The sequence below is a fragment of the Serinus canaria genome, chromosome 2, assembly GCF_022539315.1.
Source record: "Serinus canaria isolate serCan28SL12 chromosome 2, serCan2020, whole genome shotgun sequence".
NCBI lineage: Eukaryota > Metazoa > Chordata > Aves > Passeriformes > Fringillidae > Serinus > Serinus canaria.
In genome coordinates this window covers 35,210,631-35,232,823 of record NC_066315.1, presented here as the reverse complement: position 1 = coordinate 35,232,823, position 22,193 = coordinate 35,210,631, and the positions used below count along the sequence as shown (strand labels likewise).

General features: G+C 37.9%; 2 protein-coding genes across 6 annotated transcripts in view; one reads left to right on the top strand and one right to left on the bottom strand.

Moving 5' to 3' along the window:
• Positions 1 to 22,193, bottom strand: part of BTD (biotinidase) — a 40,502-nt gene that overhangs the window by 10,097 nt on the left and 8,212 nt on the right. For 2 of the 5 annotated variants that reach the window (XM_050971632.1, XM_018909563.3), the window contains exons 1-2: positions 991 to 1,118; positions 668 to 813 (exon numbers count right to left, since the gene is read on the bottom strand). The gene's annotated coding sequence lies outside the window, so the exon portion shown is untranslated. Of the gene's footprint in view, positions 1 to 460; positions 648 to 667; positions 814 to 990; positions 1,173 to 22,193 lie in introns of those variants that run through there. The other 3 variants (XM_050971634.1, XM_050971635.1, XM_009086092.4) reach the window with 3 other exon arrangements.
• On the top strand, positions 236 to 20,681 carry HACL1 (2-hydroxyacyl-CoA lyase 1). The gene is made up of 17 exons (XM_009086093.4): positions 236 to 382; positions 1,318 to 1,422; positions 4,342 to 4,382; positions 4,938 to 5,018; positions 7,726 to 7,798; positions 8,285 to 8,362; positions 9,338 to 9,432; positions 9,830 to 9,942; positions 11,610 to 11,745; positions 12,878 to 12,983; positions 14,375 to 14,458; positions 14,752 to 14,853; positions 15,740 to 15,894; positions 17,045 to 17,203; positions 17,504 to 17,611; positions 18,205 to 18,391; positions 18,758 to 20,681. Exons 1-17 carry the CDS (start codon positions 326 to 328, stop codon positions 18,788 to 18,790), a joined length of 1,713 nt encoding a protein of 570 aa, XP_009084341.3. The 5' UTR covers positions 236 to 325; the 3' UTR covers positions 18,791 to 20,681.

Below are 22,193 nucleotides of genomic sequence, written 5' to 3'. Positions count from 1 at the left end.
TCCCTTCCTCCCTCCCGGCCGGCTCCGGGAACACCCGGCCGGCTCCGGGTCCCGCTCCCGCCCCCACGGGCCGCGATCCTCACGCTGAAGGGCCTGCGCCTCGCGCCCTCTGATTGGCTGCTCGCCCTGGCCAATAGGAAGCTATCCCGGTCTCCGCCCCGCGCCGCCCGCCAGCGGGGTCAGGGGTGGGTCCCTCGGGCCCGCCCTCTTCCGCTGTCTGATTGGCCGAGCCTCCTGTCAGTCACTGCGCGCGCCCTTCGCCCCGGGTCCCGGTCCGGTCCGGCACGTTCCAGACGGGCGGCGGAGCCGGGACAGCGGGGCCGACATGGAGGGCGAGGCGGTCAGCGGGGCGCAGCTCATCGCCCAGGCCCTCAGGGCCCAAGTAAGAGCGCGGGGCAGGGACCGGCACTCTGTGGGCCGGGATAGCCTGCCGCGAGTGAACGTGCGCGGCCGGACTCACCGCGAGCGGCGCCGCCGCTCTCCCGGGGGCGGACGGAAAGGGCTCGCCCCGCCGCTCTCTGGGAGAGAGGGAGGTTCCGCTGCACAGCCCCGGCAGCGGCCCGGCCCCTGAGCGGCGTTCCCCACGCCGACACTGATTCCCTTCTCCTGTAGAGCCTGCCCCGTTCCCGAGCCTGCCCCGTTCCCGAGCTTAGCCATCCCCCGTTACCACCAAGCGATGCCGGGGCTCCTCTGCGACTCTGCCCGTGACAGCGGGATGTGCCTCCTGCGCCTCCTTTACGGCGGCGAAAACTCTGTGTTGTCCCTAAACTCGAGATGCTGGCGCGGGTCTCGGGAGAAGACTTTGCGTTTGGCCTGCGAAACATGGAAAAATAGTTCAGTTGTAATCCATACAAGCGTAGTCTTCTCCATCTCTGTGTTTCCGTGGGCACGGTGCTTTCCCAACCATTTCATTTTGCCGTTCATTTTCTGTGAAATTGTGAAAGCACAAGGTGCCATGAGACATTTTAAGAGTAGAGGAAGCTGACATACTGAGAATCAGAAAAGTGACATAGCAGGGATGTCCCAGGTAAGAATTGCTCGGTGGAAAGCGCTAAACACACCTTGACTGAGGCACTGAACTCTTGTCCCACTGCTTATAGACTCCCAAACTCCAGGGCTTTCACAGCCACAGAGGGCTGAGCTACAAACATCAGCTGATGTTTGCACAGTGACCTGTGAGCTTCTCTGTGACTATATATGTTACATTTTAGTTTTAGATTGCCTGTGTAGTTAGCATATCTGTGTTTGCTATGTGCTTATTAAAGCTGTCTTTTGGGAAAAAACACTCTGACTTTTCTCAACTTTTTTTCTTTATAGAATATTGAATACATGTTTGGCATTGTTGGTATTCCAGTCACTGAAATTGCAGTTGCAGCCCAGGCAGTTGGAATAAAATATGTGGGAATGAGAAATGAGCAAGCTGTAAGTATATATGTGTAGTGGGATCAATCCTTTCCCTAACTGTTTTACAATGGAATAAACCCAGTTTAAGTTTTATTAGTTTTCTTACTAGAAAGAATGTGCTCTCTTAATTTTCTTTTAAAGAACCTATACAGGAGCAGCCACTGTTATTTTGGAATAATGGAGAACATTGGTCCATTGGGTTGAGTGTTTCTTTGTGCCCTTCTTTCCCCATTGCATTTTAAAGTGGCCCCTCCTTTTCTGTTAAGGGAATTGCATCTTCTTGTAATTAAAAATGCCATTCACCAATGAGGGAGCAAGGATAGGAGAAAAAAAAATAAATTTAAAGACAGCATGTGATGGAGAACAAAAAAATATAAATTATCTTCTTCAAGTGACATACTGTCAGGTGTTATCTGCCAGGTTTTGAGATGCTCCTCCAGAGCTTTTTTGTTTTTATGTAGCTTTCTACACACTTCCCAATATTATCATTCTTACTCCAACTGGTAGTATTTTACTTCTTTTTAGGACTTTATTACCTGATCCTTTAATTTTTTCCCCCGTGTGGTGTTCTTAAGTGCCCAAAGAGGAAAGTTTTCCTGTTGACTTATAAACTTCTTCTGACAATTTAAATAATTCTAGGTTTTTTCCTTAACTGTGTTTTAAAAGCTCACAGAACTGCAAACCATAGAAAGTAATAATGCTTCCAAGTGCTCAAAATCAACCATGAACATATACCTAGACTCTCTTATTTTTGTATATTTCAGCTTTATTGTGTAGGTGTCAGAAATTAAAGGGCCAAGCTCCTCAGCATTTTCATGCTATGCAGCTAGTTTTGCATTTGTTTGGTTTCCCACAGTAGTAACTCTTTAATCTCAGTAGTTTCTTGGGTAATCTGAGGTTGAAGATAACCTGGCTACTGAACTGGTGGCTGAGGCACCAGCAACTTCCCATACCTGATCTACAGCAGTTGCTAGTTTTCCTTAACTTATGTAATTCATAATCCTTAGGATTGTCCCAGTCCTCAACACAGTCTTGTTACAGTACTTCTAAATCAGGTGGTTGTGAGCTGTGTGTTTTGCTTTCTGATCCTTACATTGTTCTATTGGAATGTGAGAATTTAGAGGAATGGGTGTCTCTATGGAAAATCTGTAACATATGAGAGAGGCAAACATACAAACATATTTAAAAGGTGTATTTGAGTCTTTGAAGAACTGGGAATTCAGCACAATCTTATGTTCCTGTAGGCCACTCAGCAAATATTCTAGTTTTACCTTTGGTTACTAACATGATTAAAATTAATTTCCTCATGTGTCTAATTAACAGAGGAGATTGCTTTGCACTGCCAAATGACATGTTGTTCTATTTATTAGTCTTTACTAGATGAAGGAGGCAAAAAACATTCTGCTGATTAATTATGAGCTGCTTTTGTTAGTAGAATAAGAACAGCACAAAGACTGTTTTAAGGTCAAAATGTCAGGATTTCTCTTCTTTGGGGAGTTGAAAAGGATGAATGAAGCTGCATCTTGAAGTGAGTTTTGGTTTGTTCTTTATCCTCAGTGAATAATAGAGTAGTTTCTTGGCAAAGGGTGAAAGGTTATATATAGTATAGTCAAGATATACTCAACATATACATGTCATACTTTTAATGTCTCAGTTGTGTGGTCTGGCTGTGGAGGATGTGTGTAGAGCTGCCTCCTTTATTGGTGAAGGCAGCTGTATATGATACATGGAAAATTAGGGATTTTTTTACCAGGGGTTGAGTTTCTACCTCATTTCTAGGCCAGATGTAGCAAAAGAATTTCCTTGTAAAAGTGATAAAATTTTAACTAGTAGTGTTCATAGGAAATAGGGCCCATAAACAAGTTAAAACACAATAAAATCTCATTATGAGATAATAATCAAGTAATGTACTTGTTGATTGGCATCCTTATGCTCTTATTCTGTCCAGGACAGTGGTGGAGTCACCATCCCTTGGAATTGTTCAAAAACAACTGGATGTGGCACTTAGTGCCATGGTCCAGTTGACAAGATGGTGATTGGTCACAGGTTGAACTCACTGATCTTGGAGGTCATTTCCAACCTTAATAATTCTGTGAAAAGCTTATGAAAGTGCAGAATAGAAACACCTGAGGGAAGCATGAAGGTAAAAGTAGCACTACCAATACCCATAAGCCGTTCTCCTGTGGCCTCTGACCTAGTGAAGTTTGCCAGAGGCAGCTCGCCAGCACCCACACGCCCTTTGAACAGTGAAAACTGTGTTGCAACTTCACAGGGTGATGTGTTTTTGTATCTCTCCTTGGGTACTTAGTGGCTGTTGCAGTTGTTTACAAGACTGATTACCCAGCTCTGTTTTAAACTTCAAAACCCCCTTTACTATATGTTTATTTGTTAACAAAACACATTGTTTATGTTAGTGCTTAATCTTTAATAATAATTACCACTACATAGTCAAAGCAATCTCTTGATATTTGTATCCTAAGTTAGTTGTGAGCATATAATATGCTGGAGTTGGTGCAGCTGTGAAGGGAGTCAGGCTCAAAGCAGTGGAAAGCAGAAGTTTCATGTTTTGTTCTATTTATTTTTTCCCCTGGTTTTAGTTGGGTTTTTTTGATCTGGTTGATTTTTTTCTTTTTCAAATCCTAAATAATCCTAATGTAATATCTTGTGACAACAGGAGCCTGGAATCTGGAGAGAAGTGGAGAAGAGTCTTGAGATTTTTCACATTAATCTTCCTGGATGCTTCTAATAATGGGAAGGGTGAAGTGGAGTTTTACTTACATTTAAGCTTTTATAGTCAGGGAAGAATCTGTACCTGCTTATTTTCAGTATTTTCATTGAAACTTATGTACAAAATATCATTAAATGTAGTAGTAGTAGTAATAATAATAATAATAATAATAATAATAATGGTATTATTAACTCCAATATTTTCAACAGGCCTGTTATGCTGCATCTGCTGTTGGATATTTGACTGGCAGGTATGTAAAGAGTGTGCAAAGCTGTTAAGAAATGCTCACTAGTTAAGAATTATCATTTTTTATCTCATCACCTGGAACAGCAAGTGTCTCTGCCTGAATTAAATTTCAGTAAAATTTGTGTTGAATCATTTGCACTTCTTCCAGTGTGAGTTTTCTTAATTGGTAACTGCTGATAAAGTACAATTGAGAAAACTGTAAACATAAGTTTACCAAATTGCATACAAACGTTAGATGGCAGAGCAAAGGTGATAGAAGAAGTCAGAGCTTTGTCAGGAGAAGCCTGTGTATATTGCCCACCTCTGTGTGGGTGGCACATAATAGTTCACTTGCTTTTCTCATTGGATAGATACAGCTTCATAGTTTCTGACTTCCTTGTCTACCTTTAGTCATTCATACAAATTCCTGGCCATTCATGAGTTTTGCTGACATGAGTAAAACTTTAATCTTCTATTTTTCAGCACCTTACTAATTTCTGTTCATTATTTATTTGGTGTTCCCTGTGCTCACTTTCCTTTTCACTCTTCCTCTTTTTTTCTTTTTGTATTTTCTGTGTAGACCAGGAGTATGTCTTGTAGTGTCCGGTCCTGGCTTCTTACACATCATTGGCGGGATGGCAAATGCAACCATTAACTGCTGGTAATTTAACTGCATTTTTCCTTTAAAATTCCAATAATTGTGTGTTGTTGCTTGTTTCAGATGTTGAGCTCCACAGTATTTAGTATTTTAAATTTCTTATTACCCACATGAAAAGGGAAAAAAGGAATTCTTCCTTTATCAACCTTAAAATTAATTTAGTTACATTTTTTGTATTCTCATGGATAGAATTCTTGGTTTTGTCCTACTCCATTGTGTGTATATTAGAAAATCTACCAGTATAGCTCGTTGTATGGATGTGTTTGAAAATGAAGTCAATATTAGCCTGTAATGCTCTCATGATCATGGAGATAATCTTAAAGGTGTTTTCTAAATTTAAATTCATACTGCCTTTGAATTACTGTATTTCATATGTGAATAAATTGACAACTGCATTGTTAAAATCCCTATTTGCTCCCCACGCAGACATTTAGAGCAGTAATTAAGTATTGAATTAAATGATGTACGGAGGGATAGTATTTACTCCTATAAGCTTTCAGTGAGACGTGACAGCTTTGTCTGGTCTGCCACTAAAAGCTGTTCAGAAAGCTGTACTGAGGAATTCTGGGAAGAAGCTGTAGCAATGCCAAGCAGATGTGTTCACAGAACAGAATGTGATCCAGAGCAGTGTGAGCACTGGAAAACTGAATTAGCAGTGGCTGATGGATGAGGGAAGCTCGGTAACGGGACCACTACAAATCAAGGCTGACATTTTGAAAAGTGTCCTCTAGTGTTCAAATTTTTTTTTTTAAAAATGAGTTATTGACTAAAGTTTTGCTGTCACTATTTGACCTTAGACTAAAAAATATTATAGGAAAACCTTGATTTTGAACAGTCAGGAGTTTGATTAGAAGAAAGAAGTGTGCATGTAATTTACTTATGGATTTGCAGAAGACATTTTTGAGGGTACTTTTCAGGGTACTCTTGATACTTCCTGCTGAAAATTGCCAGCCATGCTGCTGCCTCCTGTCCTGTCTCATTCTGAGCAAGATTTTGTACCTCATTCTGGCTGTGACAATAGACTCCAAAGACAAGTGTGTGGTAGTTGGTAAGACTGGGAGTAAACGCAAGCATGCTGAAATTGCAGTTAATTTTTTTTTTTATCAATTTATTGAAGTTCTTCTTCGCAAGTCCATAAGACTTACCCTTGTTAGTTTCATTATAGTGAAATGTTCTTTCTGCTTCACTGTTTTTTTGCCTTGCTTTATAAGCACTGCTCTTCAAAATGTCTACAATATTGTGACAGTAATACAATGATTTCCTTGAGGGGAAAAACTTATTTCTAGTTAGAATTATTTAAAACTTCAAGGGCAAAACTAAATCTTTTCAAGATATAGCTGTTGGAGTTGGCTTTCTAAATAGTAGACCAGTTTTGTAATTGTATTTCATTATTGGGAAGTATTGAAATATTTAAATAAAGTATTGAAATATTTAAATAAATTTGAAAGAGGCAAGTGGGAGGAGCAGAGGGTTTGTCACTGTCAAACAGTCTTGGATAGTAATAATCATTTTGTTGAGGGGAGAGAATAAGCAGAATAAAATGTGTAGAGCAGTCACCAAGTGAGTTTTTCCATAACGAGTTTTCATGGAGGTAAGATGCAGCCTGAAGTTCTCATTTCACTGCTCCAGGGGATTCAAACTGAGATTTTTCATGTATGGCAGAGGAATGGCCTGGTTATGAAGCTTGGATCTAGATACACATATCCCCAAGTCTTATGAGTGATTAAATTTAGGATTATGCGTGGAACTCACTGTTAATGTTTCAACTTGATACATTGTATAGATAAATGCAGTCTATAAGGCCATATCTGAAGAGAAATTGTTTAAGAGAAAAAGCCTAGAAAGCTATAGACCCAAAATTTCAATATAGTGCAGATGAATATGGAGATTAATAAAACAACTTTCCTCTGTTGACTCAGCACTTAGCATTTTAAGGAGTTTGACCTGCAATTTGAATAAAAGACAGGTTTCCATTCACTGCAGGAAAATTATTTATTATATTTTGTGGAAATTGCAGTAAAAATGCTCCTGTGAAATGTATAAGCCTCATTATAAAGTAATACTGCCTTCCTCACATAGCTGTGAACTGATTTAAGTTCAGGACTGCTTGCAGGCATGTCAATTTTTTGTCTGTTTCTTTTGGTTTTGGAGTTTTTTTACTAAAAATAAAATACAGAGAGTTGTGCTCTCAGCCAGCTTACTTTGCTGTGTTGCAAATTGTATTCAAAGAAAACATAATCATTTTGAAAAATTGTATCCTAGCTTGTTTCTTAGTTCTAGTGTTTGTGCATGTTACAATATCCTTTATAAACACATATCTTAATACTTTTTGGACCAATCAATATTTTCTAACTTCTTATTAGGTGTTTTCATTTCCTCAAACCACTGTGTCACCCATATTTTCAAACATGAATGTAAACTGCCTGCAATAGGATTTGGTTTTAGAACTTCTATGATCCATGTCACTTAATATGGCCAAACTGTCCCAAAACTGGTGACCCAAAAGCTGCTGGGAAGGCCACTGGCTGACACTGATGTTTAGAATCCATTTCTGTATTCTGTATCTATTCTTGTACAGATCTGGGGATGCTATATTTATATGTATATATATATATATATATATATATGTGTGTGTGTGTGTGTGTGTGTGTGTATGTATATATATGTATAGTTACAGGGATTTTTGTTTGTTTTTACTATACTTTTCTAGGCCTTTGATTGTTATTGGCGGCTCTTCTGACAGAAATCAGGAAACCATGGGAGCTTTCCAAGAATTTCCACAGGTACACAGACATATAGCTTTCTACAGGAAGGTTTCAGTTAAAAAATTCTTATTTCTTCATTATCGTAGGAAAAACAGTCCTGAACACCAACATTTCCTAGCAGATCTTATAATGCTGTTGATTTGCTCCATCTACTGGTTTAAAATTGACACTGTGTAAATACAGCAGATTGCCTTCATGTTGGAATTCATACTCTGTTTTAGGTTTTCAGCTAGTATAAATTACCTTTGTATATTCTGAGGTGGACAAAAGCAAAATGTCCAAGAAAATAAACCAGTTTATGGGGGAAGGAAAAAAAAGCCAAAAAACTTAAGCACTCGTAGGAATGAGTATGGTTTTGACCATTTTCACCAGCTGCTACTGCATTTTTCTATGGGGAAGTTTCCACCTTGTCAGTTTTCATCTGGAATCTCTTTCATTTTATTCATGTGGAAATTAGAAAATTACTTTGATAAATCAGTACAATGGTTATTTGCCTCGATTCAGGTTGAAGCTGGCAGGCTGTACAACAAGCTCTCTGTCCGCCCAAGCAGCCTGGAAGTTATTCCTGCTGTTATTGAAAAGGTATGAAAAAGTACAAAATAAACAACAGAACATCAGGTAACTGTCTCCTGTTTAGGTTTTGAGGGTTTATTTTTGTATAGTTGTTATTCTAAGTAATTTGCTGTGGCAGAAAGGAGGTGATGGTTGATTGAGTAAATTGATAACTGTGAGGTTCTGCCTTATGAACAGCGCTGTGGAGTAGGCTAGAAATAGACCCTAGTCCAGTCAGATGCTTACTGATCCCTGCAGTGATTTTTGTTAGCTTCAGATAGAGTTGAAAAATTTTTATTAAATAAATGCTCTTAGGGAGAGCTGCAATAACTAGAAATGTAATGCTTCAGCTGTTTTACCATTGTCATGTGAAGGAGATTTGGATTGGGGCAGTGGAGATGGTTGTGTTTGGGGTTTGAGTTTGGTTGTTGTTCTGTTGGGTTTTTTTGAGAGTGAGAAAAAACATATCCTTATCTCAGTGCTTCAGAGAGGATTAGAGAAGTCTCTTGGTACTGCTGTAGCAGCCCTTCAGCCATGTCAGCCGAAATTCTGCATACAGTCATACTGTTTCCAGAAGTGCAGATTCAGCACAGCATCTACCTGCAACAGAAGAACTGGGATCAAAAGTAGTAGAAAATGGAGGCATTGGTTTTCTTAGTCTTACTCTGTGCTACTTTAAGTAGAATTCAGCATGAATATTTAATTTTTTATCTCCAAACATATCAGCTAATAAAGCCATTGTCTCATTTCAGATTAAACAAAGAATTTAGAGTCTAATACTGTACATCTGCTGAAGGGCACCAGCTGGTATATAAGAGAAAGTGTAAATAGCTGTCAAAACTTTATTTTGTTGGTATAAATCCATGGAAGCTTCCACTATGATGAATCAGCAAAATAAAACTGAACACCTTGTCTGCCTACAGCAGAGTTTTCTTGCTTTTTTGAATATAAATATTTTTAAAATCCTGTCAAACAGTGATTAAAGCTGTGATGTATGTTTTCTAGGCTGTAAGAACCAGTATGTATGGTCGTCCAGGTTCCTGCTATATTGACATACCCGGGGATTTTGTGAATCTTCAGGTGAATAAGAGCTCTGTCAAGTACGTAAAGATTACGTTCATTATTAAGTTACTGAACAAAAGAAAGATTTATAGGTCAATTTCTTTCCTAAAACAAGAAAATCCAACCTCTAAATGTGGCATTCCATCATAACATGATACAGATTACAGTTTGTAATGAAATTTGCAAAAAAGAATGAGTTAATATGGTAATATAATGATGTCACTCAGTAAATCTCTGAGACAAAACTACCTACAAGATTAAAGAGACAAGGAGGGAAAACTTCAAAGGCTGTTTTGAAAAAAATATTTCCTGTTCTAATAAATGCTGTAACATGGTGTGTAGCAACTGCAATTTTATGCCAAACAATAGGTTTTGTCTTTCAACATTTCTTGTTTTGAATTTTTCAAGAGCCTCTTTTGTTTTGCTTGGCTGCAGGTACACGGAATGCTGCCTGCCACCTCCCATCAGCATGGCTGAACACTCTGCTGTATCCAAAGCAGCCTCTGTCATTGCTCTTTCCAAGCAGCCTCTGCTCATCATTGGCAAAGGTAGAATGCTTTGTTGTAGCTTTGAACTGTGCATATTCAGGACAAGAACAGTGATTGCTTTTCCCCAGTAGTGTTACCATCTTCTTTTTAGTCAAACAAATCAACCAACCAACCAGTAGTAAAAACACAAAATTCTTTGGAATTTAATGTTAAAATCTGTTCTGGTTCTAGAATTTTTTCCTGTTCTTGAATGGTTTATTTTTTATCTAGTTTAAAGAAAAATCAATTTGTAAAATACAAGTTTATGTAGAAAAAAAATCAGATAACTGTTGTCTTTAATCCTAGAGCCAATACCAAGAAATTACTTCCAAAATTCCGAGCAATTTAAATTCTATTAAAAAAATTATATTCTCTGCTCTGGCATATATAGCAAGAATCAGAGTAACCAAAGGTCATTTTTCTGTTGGTTCTTGCTGAAAGTGCCAGCCTACCTGTGTGGGGATGTACAGTAACACAGCAGGTGCTGCTGCTGTTGCTGTTTTACAGACTTTTCTTTGTACTCTGCCAGTCTAATCAATTCCTGGAGATGGGGGGTAATTATTTTCTGTGCTTTCACTTCTTTTATGCCTCCTTGTAGAGTGTTGGCCAGTGCAGTGGTGTTTCTGTTGAAGATACAGGTCAGCTAGGAAGAGAATTAAAATAACCAGCTCATTTAACCCAGGCTGTTTTCCTGCAGATATGGGGAATGGTCTCAGTCTGTGTTTAATTGGGGAGTGCAGTGATTGAAATGAGATGGATCTTATGATTGATTAGGTAGCAAAATTGAAAACAGAAGGTACATCAGAAGAGATTATGGGATTTTTTTTTTCTCTCTGGCTGGATACACAGGAAGAAAAGGGTGTTCTTTGAAAGTGAAAGGTGAAAACTCCAAAAAAAAAAAAAAAAAAAAAAAAAAAGATTTTTTTTGTCTATGTCAGCAATTGAGAATTTACTCAACAAATGTACCTGCACTTTGTGCTATATATTGTTAGCAGAAATTTTTTTGAAAGATTTGTAAAAGTATATTTTTCTGGATCTAAGACTCATAGATTCAAGCCATTGCACAAGGACCAGTCAGTTAATCCAGGTTGCCTGGGCAAGCTTAATTCAGCAGCCATGTACTGCTGCAGCATCACAGGAAATCTGTGCACAAACACATACCTTTACAAGGACTTGTTTGTACTTCTCTCTATGCACTAAAGGCTTATGGTAGAGTCTTTGGGCAGGTTGTTATGGAACAAGGGGTAAGCAAGAAATGACATGGCACAACATAAAGGTCATCTTCTGTTGCTGCTGCAGAAATCTCTGTCCCCTAATCCCAAATTTCACTCACTAGAAAATTGTCATTTTGAATAAACAAGATCTCCTCTTTTTCCCTGCACTGCTTCATAAAAATTGATAAAATTTGATAAAAGAGTTAAAATTGATAAAAGTTGATAAAAGAGTTCAGCTGAAGTCTTACAAGAAAACCAAGCAAACAAAACTTTTTGTTGAAAATATGTGAAATTTTAACTGCAGATATCTGTGGTTTGGCATGTTTAGTTTTGAGTTCTTTAGAATGAAAAATAACAGGCAGATTTCATAATGGGAAACAGTACTCTTTCTGCCATAATGAATCAACTTAATTGAAGTGCAAGCAAATACAGCTGGTTTCTGTAGTATTAAGCAGTCTCTTTCATTTCATTCAGGTGCTGCTTATTCACATGCTGAAAACAACATCAGAAAGTTGGTGGACCTTTGTGGACTGCCTTTTTTGCCTACACCAATGGCAAAAGGAGTAGTTCCTGATAACCATCCAAATTGTGTAGCTGCAGCAAGATCAATGTAAATATAAAGCAAGGCTTCTAATCCTAACAGCTGAGAAACAACTAGGAATTTTGGTGGGCTACAGATGCCAGGGAAGAGAACATTCATACCACAAAAATTTTTTCAACTATGTTTTGCATCTCACTGTAGAGCACTGGAGATCCTGCTGGAAAAGGGATTTAAGTGGATCACTTTAGAATGCTGACCAGAAAGATAATTTGAGATATATTATATTCTGTAGCTATGAAACCTATGGCAAGAAGATGTATTAATGTTGCTAGTGTGTATTTTGTAATATAAAACAGAGCTGGCAAACAGTTTATGTTAAATGTTTAGCTTTGTACACTAGACAAACTCCTCCTTTTTACTTTAACACCATAAACAGAAGCTTGAACTGCCCATGTTGCAGTTGAAGTTTTGCCAGCTGTTGTTTCTCCGTGGTGTTTGCAATACCCTATCACTAAATTTCACTTTATTTATAAAGAAAAGTAAGATATTTCAAACTACCCTGAATGACTATGTTTAAAGTGATTTTTAACAGGGTTTTTTTGGCCTTTGGCAAAGTTAATGTGAATGGACTCTTAAGAACCCTACTATGTAGGAATATTCACAGTCAGTTTGCAGATGGAGCATTTATATACCCTGAAAGTAAAATGCTGTCCATTGCTGAGCATATTAGCTTTATCACTGTTAAGCATTCTGCTAGGAAGAATGGAGAATAAAAGAATATACCAAATATTGTCTGCCTATCTGAAAGGTAAATTAATGGCAGACTAAACTGAGAGGCCCATACCAATCTTAATTTTGGCACCCACTGTTGCCAGTGTCACAATAGTAAATCTTTTTCTTTAACCTCAGCATCATTCTAGCATCTTGTTGATCTCCTAATGTAATGATTCCTCTCCTATATACAGTGTATTAGGAAAATAATAATTAATTTTCTTAAGTTCCTTAACTCTAGAATGGCTTGGTGGTTGGCTGTATAAAAGGATACAAGGTTTTGGGGCTAAGCAAGCAGCTTAGAGAAATGAAGAATTCTGTGTGTATTCTGGGGTTTGCTGTGGTGGTTACGGTTGTTTCTAATTTTGCAAAGACAGTTAAATGTAATAGTGATTCCTTCTTATCTGCCTCTGTCATTTCCCTTTATCAGGGCATTACAGCATGCTGATGTAATCATCCTGCTTGGTGCAAGGTTGAATTGGATTTTGCATTTTGGTCTTCCACCAAGATATCAACAGGATGTAAAGGTTATTCAGGTAAGCAGGAAAATTATTATCACTTAATAGAAGTCTTCTGTGTTCTAGCATTGACCAGAGCAATTATTGTAAAATATTTTGGTAATGTATTTCATGTGGCCATGAAATGACCATGTGGCCATGAATGAGAGTGCAGTATGATGCATATAGTTATGGTAGTTCTCCAGAAATACTTATGGTATCTTTAATCATTGTTTTTACTTCCTATTTTTTTTTCAAGAATGCTTAGAATGTTGTTCCTAGCATCAAGAGCTTGGTGCTGCTGTAATGAGGAGGGCAGACACATCTATGCAGTTGACTAATACAGGGTTAGACTCACAATACTGCTGTGATCTTTGGAGCATTGGAATTTCTATGACTGAAAGAAAACTGTCTTTGAAATTGTGGAATCTTTCATACTGCTCTCTTGGCTGATATTTTTCTGAAAAATAACTGCAGATCCTGTCTTAATGTAAGAGCTCAGTCACTGAGAAATGAAATAAGAGGAAGACAGGATGTTTAACTAATTGATGCATTTGACAATTTGCCAGCTCTTAAAAAAAGAAGTCTTTAAATTTTGTCCTTAAAATCTCCTCTCCAAGACTCTGTGATCAAATAGTAGAAGTTGATTCAACATATTGACTGTCCTGGTTACACTGACCTGGAACATAGTCTAAAGTTCCAAACTTCACTTCAAACTTAATAGCATTAATTTTTAAGCAAATTTTTTAGAAATACACATTATTTTTACAAATAATACCTATTTTGTTTCCTCTTCCTAAAAAATTTAAAGATAACATTTTTTCATCTCACTTAATTTTTTTCACTATCAGAGATTAGTATTAAAATATTAAATCACTTCATTGTCTGTGTGACCCAGTCAAAAATAACGGTTTATGTAACCTTAGAGGGCTCATGCATCACTGATAGATTTGCTTCAGTAGTTGCAACTTACTTTTCAGTTTCTTCATGCTAACCAAGTTCTTACTGTCAAGTAGTATACACACAGTTTTCTCAGTGAGAAAATTGCTGCTTTGTATAAGTATACCTGAACCTAGATTTTTAGCTCACATACAATGCTGTAATAAAGTTCTACAGTGTCTGCAGGAGCTTGAAAGAAGCAAGCAGTCAACTTTAAGGATATATATGACTTTTCTTTAAAATAGGTATGTACCATAGGGTTTTGTATGTACCATAGGGTTTTGTATGTACTATACAACCCCTTTGTATAAAGAGTTTCCTGATGTCATGTCAAGGAAAGACAAAGGAAGTTACCTGTGCAGCCAAAACAGGTTATGAAGACAATGTTAGACATCTATGTATTCTGTTTGGGCAGGTTCCTCACTTGAACTGAAAAAAAAAATTCTGGTAATATCCTTGAGTTAGTGGTTGTTTTTCTTTTTGAAATACAGATTGATATTTGTGCAGAAGAGCTGGGGAATAATGTAAGGCCAGCTGCAACTTTATTAGGTGACTTAAACGCCGTAACTGAGCAGGTAACGTAATGTCCCGTGTCCTCTGGTTTTGACCTCAATTTCCTCTGATTCATGTGATGTAATTTGCCAGTTAAAAATAAAAGAAAAAACATTCCATCTGTTCAAGGAAAACCATTTTTCAGACAGTATATTTGTGTTGCATATCTAGCCTATTCTCGAATTTTATGTTAAAGATTCTGATTAGCATTACTGTGATTGTGCTGGGATGGTTCTTGGTAATGTTATTATTGATGCTTTTGTTGTCTTTTAAACATGTCAAAAGAGCCCTTTACAACATTTCAATATTGTTCCAGCTCTTAGAAGAATTCAAGAAAAGATCATGGAAGTACCCTTCTGATTCAGAGTGGTGGCAGAAGCTAAGAGGGAAAATCAAGAACAATGAGGAAAGCTTGAAGGTAGCAGGACATTAAAGAAATTAAAAGGTTTCTTGCTATAACAGGCACTGATAAATTGTCAGTTTTGTAACTGGTCTGTGTCCAGCTTCCTCAATTATTTCTCAGTTAAGTCATGCAGACTTTGAAAATTTGTACCATTCTGGTACAGGCTTACTCTTCTGTATTCTATGATTTTGTATAAATTCAAGCTGTGTAGAAATCATTACACTTTGGGATTGGATTCTTAAAGCCATTAGTAGAATACCACAGCCAGAGCTGCTGCATTATGGGCAGTGGCTTTTAAGCAATGGACAGGTACTCCAAGTGGAAACTGGCTTAGGTGAAGACACATGCTTAGTTTTCTTCTAATTGTAATCATGTTTGTAATTGTGCAGTTTAGCAGTGCTGGTCTAGGTTAATCTATGTTAAAAGCAAGTAGCTGTTAAGGCCAAGAGACCACAGATGCTTGGTATATACCTAACTTTGTGTAATTCGTATTCTGCAATTTCAGGCGCATGTTCCCAAGACTGGTATCTAAAATAAAATCATTTTAGAAGATTGCTCTTTTGAATTGTCTCCCAGCACACAGATGACAGCTCACTTAGGGTTGTCAATAATCACACCTGATAAGGAAAAATTTCATGAGCCTCTTGGGTTAAACTGAGTTTTAATAGCTTCTGCTAATGATAGGCCATTGAAGGGCTGCTGAGCTTGTTGAGCCTCTGATAAATATATTGTGTCCCCAGGACAGATACAAAAGGAGTGACCTTGATTCAGTGCCTGAAAAACCAAATACTTCAGCCTTACCTAGCAGAGTGTATTTTATTTCCATTGTTACTACTTATGTGTCTCTGTTTTGCACCCTAAATGCTATTCATGGGAGTTACTAATATCTTTTCTTTTTAAGGGATTAGCATCGCAGAAATCTCTGCCTATGAATTATTATATGGTCTTTCATCACATCAGACAACTGATACCCAAGGACTGCATTTTAGTAAGTGAGGGAGCAAACACCATGGACATTGGACGAACTATGCTTCCAAATTTCTATCCCCGTCAAAGGTGTGATATCTTTTGTTCTGACTCAACATGCTACATTTCTGCATGAATATTTTCAAGTAGCTAAGAAGTAAAATGGCCTGGAAAACAGAAGTATAATACGTTGGGAGAGGGATTAAGGAAAGTTCTCTGCTCACATACTGATGTCCTGTCATAGATTGTAACAATTCTCTGCGCACTCTGCAGCAGAATTATAATAGTTGCTCTCTTCTTATTGAAAGAGAGTGATGAGCATTGTGTTCAGTTCCCTGACCTCAATGTTTGTTTCTGTGTTCAGAGTCTGTGGTAAATATTGATGAAAACTAAAAACAATCATTTGGATTCTTATGTTGAAAAGAATTCACGCAAAGAGTTTTTCTTTGGAACACTTCAGAGCAGGGAAAACTTGAGAATTGGATTGTATATTGGGCATGCTTTGATGTAAACCTGCACGCCTAAGATGTGGGTACTCAAAATACTGCTTTGTGAGCAAAACAACCAACACCACCCATGTACTTCCAGTAGAGCTAGGGAAAGAGTGTGTGTTTTCCCCCCTTATTTAAAGTAAGTACACAGTAATGTTACTGGTTGTCTCTTCAGACTGCGCTGCACATGTCTGAAAGGAAATTCGAGCAGTTAACCCTAGAATAATCTAGTGCTTTATGTACTTTTGTATCCATTATGTGCTTCTGATGGAAATGATCTAACTAAATTATAGCTTTCAATTTGATTTCAAATGGTTGAACAGAAGACTAAAATTTGAACAGCAGTATTTAATCAATGGCTTTCAGACTAATAGTTATATTTTCAAGGAATTAAATAAAGAAATATTTCATGCTGTCTGTCTCTACAGTAATTGAATGTTTATGAAATACTGTAACTATGCAAGCTAAAAGCATATGAGAATAGTTCTTTATTGTAGCACTAGTGTACAAGACGTCTTCATTTTAATTTGAGTTCCAGTATGTTTATATCACTTAAAACATTTGCAGTTTTATCAAATGTTTGGCTGACTATAATAATCTCTATATGTGGTATCTCTTAGTAACAATTGTTTATAAAACAGTATTTGCATACTATATTGCAAAGTATTAAAAGTTAAAGTAAAGCACATGAATTAATTAAAGAGATTGAGTAGAAATAAAGTGATAGTAATTCTGTATTCTCTCTTTAGGCTTGATGCAGGTACTTTTGGAACTATGGGAGTGGGGCTGGGTTTTGCCATAGCAGCTGCCGTGGTAGCCAGGGACCACACACCTGAAAGGCGAGTTGTCTGCATTGAAGGGGATAGTGCTTTTGGATTTTCTGGAATGGAGGTGGAGACTATCTGCAGGTAACTGGCTTTTTTTGGCTCAAGAAGATGCTCTTCAGGGTAACTTTAACTAGAAAAATTTAACTGCTGATAGGTGGGGCATCCATAAAACACATGAAAACAAGCCAGAAAACATGCATGCTCATTTTTTATGTTGTTGTGATATAGTACTTTACTAGTGCTTTACTAGTGATGGTTGAATCATATTTCAGGTGGAAGTGGGAGGGTTTTTTTACTTTACTTGTAAGGAAAATTACACTCTTAGCATCTTACAGAAGGGGGCAAGTATTTCAGAATTCTTCCATATGTGTCTTTTTATAGATACAACTTGCCAATCCTGATAATTGTAATAAACAACAATGGGATTTACACTGGTTTGGATACGAATTCCTGGGAGGCGATGTTAAAGTCTGGTGACCCTGCTACACGGTAAGCATCTTCAAAGTATGTCCTTTGTAACTGTGGAAGAAGTGACCAAAATGGTCATTCTCTTAATTTTTAATGCTTTATGACCCAGATTAAAATTACATTTATAAAATCAATTTAGTCCTGGGCTAAGTTCATGTAAGTAAGAACCAGTTGCCAAAAGTAAACAGCCAACCTAATTCCAGCCTACTGTTTGCTCAACAGTGCAGCAGAGAGATGATTCTCTATTAGTTTTGTCAGGTTCCTGCAGCAGTTCAGTCCACACAGTACAGAGTTCATAGTGGCCTAACTTTCAAAATCCTGATACTCTCCAAAATTACCTGAGTACACAGGACTTCTGCTTCTGAGCTGAGATCTTTGTACAAAGAGAACTAGGCTAAAGCTTAGCTGAGGAATGACTCCACAAGGTAAGAATGAGTACGGCATCCTATAAACACATCTTAGGTGATACAGGAACCATAGTTCTTTCAGCCCAGAAGAATTCTTCAGGCCAGCACAATAATCATCTTGCACTTCAAAATTGGTGCTAAAGTAATTAAATTAGTCAGCTGGGCAATTTTCCCATGCCATTAGTCATGTTTTCCATTCTGTTACAGTGCGCCTCCTGTTTCTCTTCTGCCAAATGCACACTATGAGAAAATTATGTCTGCCTTTGGAGGTAAAGGATACTTTGTTGAAACACCAGAAGAATTGCAGAATGCTCTGCAAGCAACTGTGGCTGACAAGCAAACACCTTCTCTTATAAATGTAATGATTGATCCACAATCTGAGAGAAAGAAACAGGTGTGTATGTGTTTTCCTTTCTTTTTCTGCAAGATTCATGGTGGTGAGCTTCTGAAAACCTTAGGGACTATTATTTAAACCACAGAGGAGGCAGGATGGTTGCCAGGAAGAGAGATTGTTGTTAGATTTGGGAGATGGAATTAACAGGTCCTTTTACACCATGCCATGCATTTCTTCCTATCTGATTGTTTGAGTTTTTCTCCCTACTGGCTGTATAGTGTCCTTAATGACTGTTTCCAAAATTTAAGCTAGACCAAAGGAGATGAAGCATTTTTGAGCAGTCTTTGTATCCTGTGAATTCCCTCTTACTGTTTGCCCATTCTAATATTGTTGTTGTTCTGTGTTGGTCTGTTTTTTTGCTTTCAGGAATTTCCCTGGCTGACTCGTTCTAACATGTAGTAGAAGAGGAAGAGGATGGTGATGCAAGGCAGCAAGTTAAACAAAACTGAGTTGTTTTCTGGAAGTGGAACTGATACAACTGTATTTTACCTAAGCATTGGAACAAGTGGGATTTTAGAACTGCTGTTAGAGGAATCTCTAAATGCTGAAATTAGGTAATTGTAAAATGAGAAAGACACATATGAATGTATATCAGGCCTTCTTACAGATTGTACACAAACACTGATGATAAAATTATATCCTTTTTCTTTTACTCAGAGTAATACCTATTATCTGTGAATTAAAATCTTGAATGTTCTGGATGAACAGAATAAGATGAGGGTTTTATGCTGTCTGAAACACAGAAGTGTTTGCCAGTCTGCAATTATAGTAGCTTGATTTTTAGCCAACCACACCACCATTCTGCTTGGTAAAAACTTTGTCCTCTAAGGACCAAGCCAAAGTGTCTTGTTGTGAATAATTCCTGATTGGCCTTTATTATGCAATGAAATCGTTGCATTGGTAGTAGCTTCCTAATTTTACAGACTGATTTTTCAGCTTCTTCTGAATGTGGAAGTAGTGTATTAAAAATGCAGCCTGACTCAAGGGCTAAGCTTCTGTCTACTGAATTTGTTTTTACTAACTGGAACTTATGGTGTTCATAGGAAAAGCAAACCCTGAATTTTTGTTTGAAGCTTAACTCTTCACAAACAGCACCATGCCTATAGGCTGAAAACATGGCCATATTTATTAGTGAGATTTCCAATATTAATAGATTGTAAATCTTTATAGTCAGAAGCATTATAAATAAAACATTACCATCACCTTCTCTGAAATATCAACAGTGACACCAACAGAAAGACCACAAAAAAATCCACATGAAAACAAAATTTTTAAAAATCCCGCACCAGATTAACAACAATAAAAACTGTTAGACTGGAGCATAATGTTGATTTTTGGATGGCATGACACAGCAGCCACCAGTGTTTGTGCTGTGCCTGCCTAATTGTACAACAAAGGTTCTTCATGTAACTGGATAGAGACCCAGAGTCCCACCTGCACTGTGATGCAGAGGTGACATTTTAAGCAGATATTTGGCCTGCCTGGCATTCTGTCTGCTGTGTTTTCATTTGTTGCTGCAACTGACAATCTGACTTAGAGATCAGACTTTAGAAATCAAATAGCTCTTTGTCTATGCTTCTGTCATGACCTACAACAGTTACTATGCAGGATACTCTAAACAGATTATTTTATATTTACATCAGTTCTTAATTGCCCAGGTTCTTTGTTGTTACATGTGCAGAAGGGAATATTCTGTCTCTGATTTGGGTTTTGCTTGCTTTATTTTCTATTATTCCATTGTCAGTAAGTGTCAGTTATCTAGTGGATGGAAGGCACTTGATCTGAGGAGAGAAAGCACTGGGCTGGCAGGGATTGTCACCTGCAGTCAAATTTGTTGAAAAAGGTTTGGCTTATTAGGTATGGCACTTTGGTTTGGGTCTGGCCCAAGGCCATGGGTTACTGTTAGGCAGAGTAATGTAGGAAAGTCTCTGCACACTTGTACAGGGAGATAATATCTGAAATAATCTGAAGTGCAAAAGGATAAAATCCTAGAAGGGATACAACTCACAGAAAAACATAAATCTGCTGAGTTGCTGTGTTCTCTTGGGTACTCTGCGAGGAAGGTGGAACAATGTTGAATCTTGACATTAATTTTGTTTCATTCTTCTTGTCTCACAAATTCATTTTGATATGTTTCTGTGATTAAGCACAATCCATTATCATGGTGTAAAATATCTCTAAGAGTTAATGCTGGAACTGACCACAGTGGAGATAATTTGCATTGGGTAAGCAAATGTAGAAAATACTGGTTTATACTTGAAAATTAATAAAAAGCGATTTTCACACTGTTTATGCTTTAATGAGAGTGTTTGAATTATGTCAGCATTTTGTGTCAACTGTGGGAAATTGGCTTACATTTGATTTCCTAAATGTTGTTGAATAACTACAATAACATGCACAATTTATACACAATAACAAGTCAAGATGTGGAAAATGGGAAGAAAATCATTTGAAACCTGGGGAGGTGATAACATAATTGATAACATCAGTGTGGATTTCATTAAGCTTTGAAAAACTTAAGAAAGAATTAACACTGCATTTCTTATTGCTTTGAAATAGACACAATACCATGATACAATAGAATTTCTCAGGTTGTAATGATTAGGGGTCTTGAGATGACAGAGGGCACAAATTCCATGTAAAACCGAGGAGAGTGAAATCTCTGCTGCTTTGTTTATAAAGCTTAAGTCCTTGGTATTGTTTTACAGCAAGGAGTTGATCTAAGAGGAGTATTGGGAGATGAAATTGCATGAAAGAGAACAGCTTCAAAGGTGAGACAGAAACAAGCTGTCTCTGAAGTGTCCTAATTTTATTAAAAGGAGTGAAAAATTACAGATGTTCTAAGCTTGAGATTGCTGTTACTTATGTGGCTTTACCCAACTGGAAGTTTTCCTTCAACACCAGAACTTGGAATGAAAGGTATTGAGGAGTCTCGAGAGGAAGAAAATGTCTGGGCCTCAGCTGAGGGAAGATGCTGTGAAAGAGGCAGTGAGTGTAATTTACTGAGATATTCCAGGAGAAGTTTGTGTTTAAATAAGATGCAGTTCTGAGTCTCTTTCTTACGGTTTTCAGGTAAATCAAGAATACTTGAAATACTTGCTGTACATGTTATGGGTGCCCTCCATTAATCATTAGTACAGAGCCTTTTCTAACAGGGGCCTGCTCAGTTCTTGGGGTTAGGAAGCCCAAGGTTCAGTCCAGCAGCACTTGTCCTCTTCAAAGACACAGAAAGGGGTTGAAACGTGGGACCAACAAATGGTACAGGAAAAGTATTATAGAGATGTCCAAAACCCAACGGGTAATTTCATTATGGGACCAGAGGTGAAGCCATTAGGAGCCACAAAATAAATGGTCTGGTATGAGAAATAAAAACCATGGAATCACAGAATATTCAGAGTTGGAAGGATCATCCAGTCCAGCTCTTTAAGTGGGTGGCCCACAGGGATGAAACCCCCAACCTTGGCATTGTTAGCACCATGCTCCATCCACCTGAGGTAAGAGGTCATGTTTGTTACTGTCTCAGCACCTCACAAAATAGCATGATAAGTTGAGTATGTGTGTTCCTGCAGCCCTTGTGTGTTCAGCTTGCTAACAGGTTTAGTTTGCAATAATTCCAAACTCCTCAGTAATTGTGTTCCACTTCTGCAGTGAATTCTGTAGGCTCTGCCCTGTGAGCATTTGGGTGTACAGTGTGTCTGCTTGCCTTCAGCTGTTATGGCCACATAGCACATACCCATTGTGATTAGGAGTCAGGTGTAGGTTTGGTCTGGCCAGATTTGATTTTAAGCATTCCTTCAAAAGC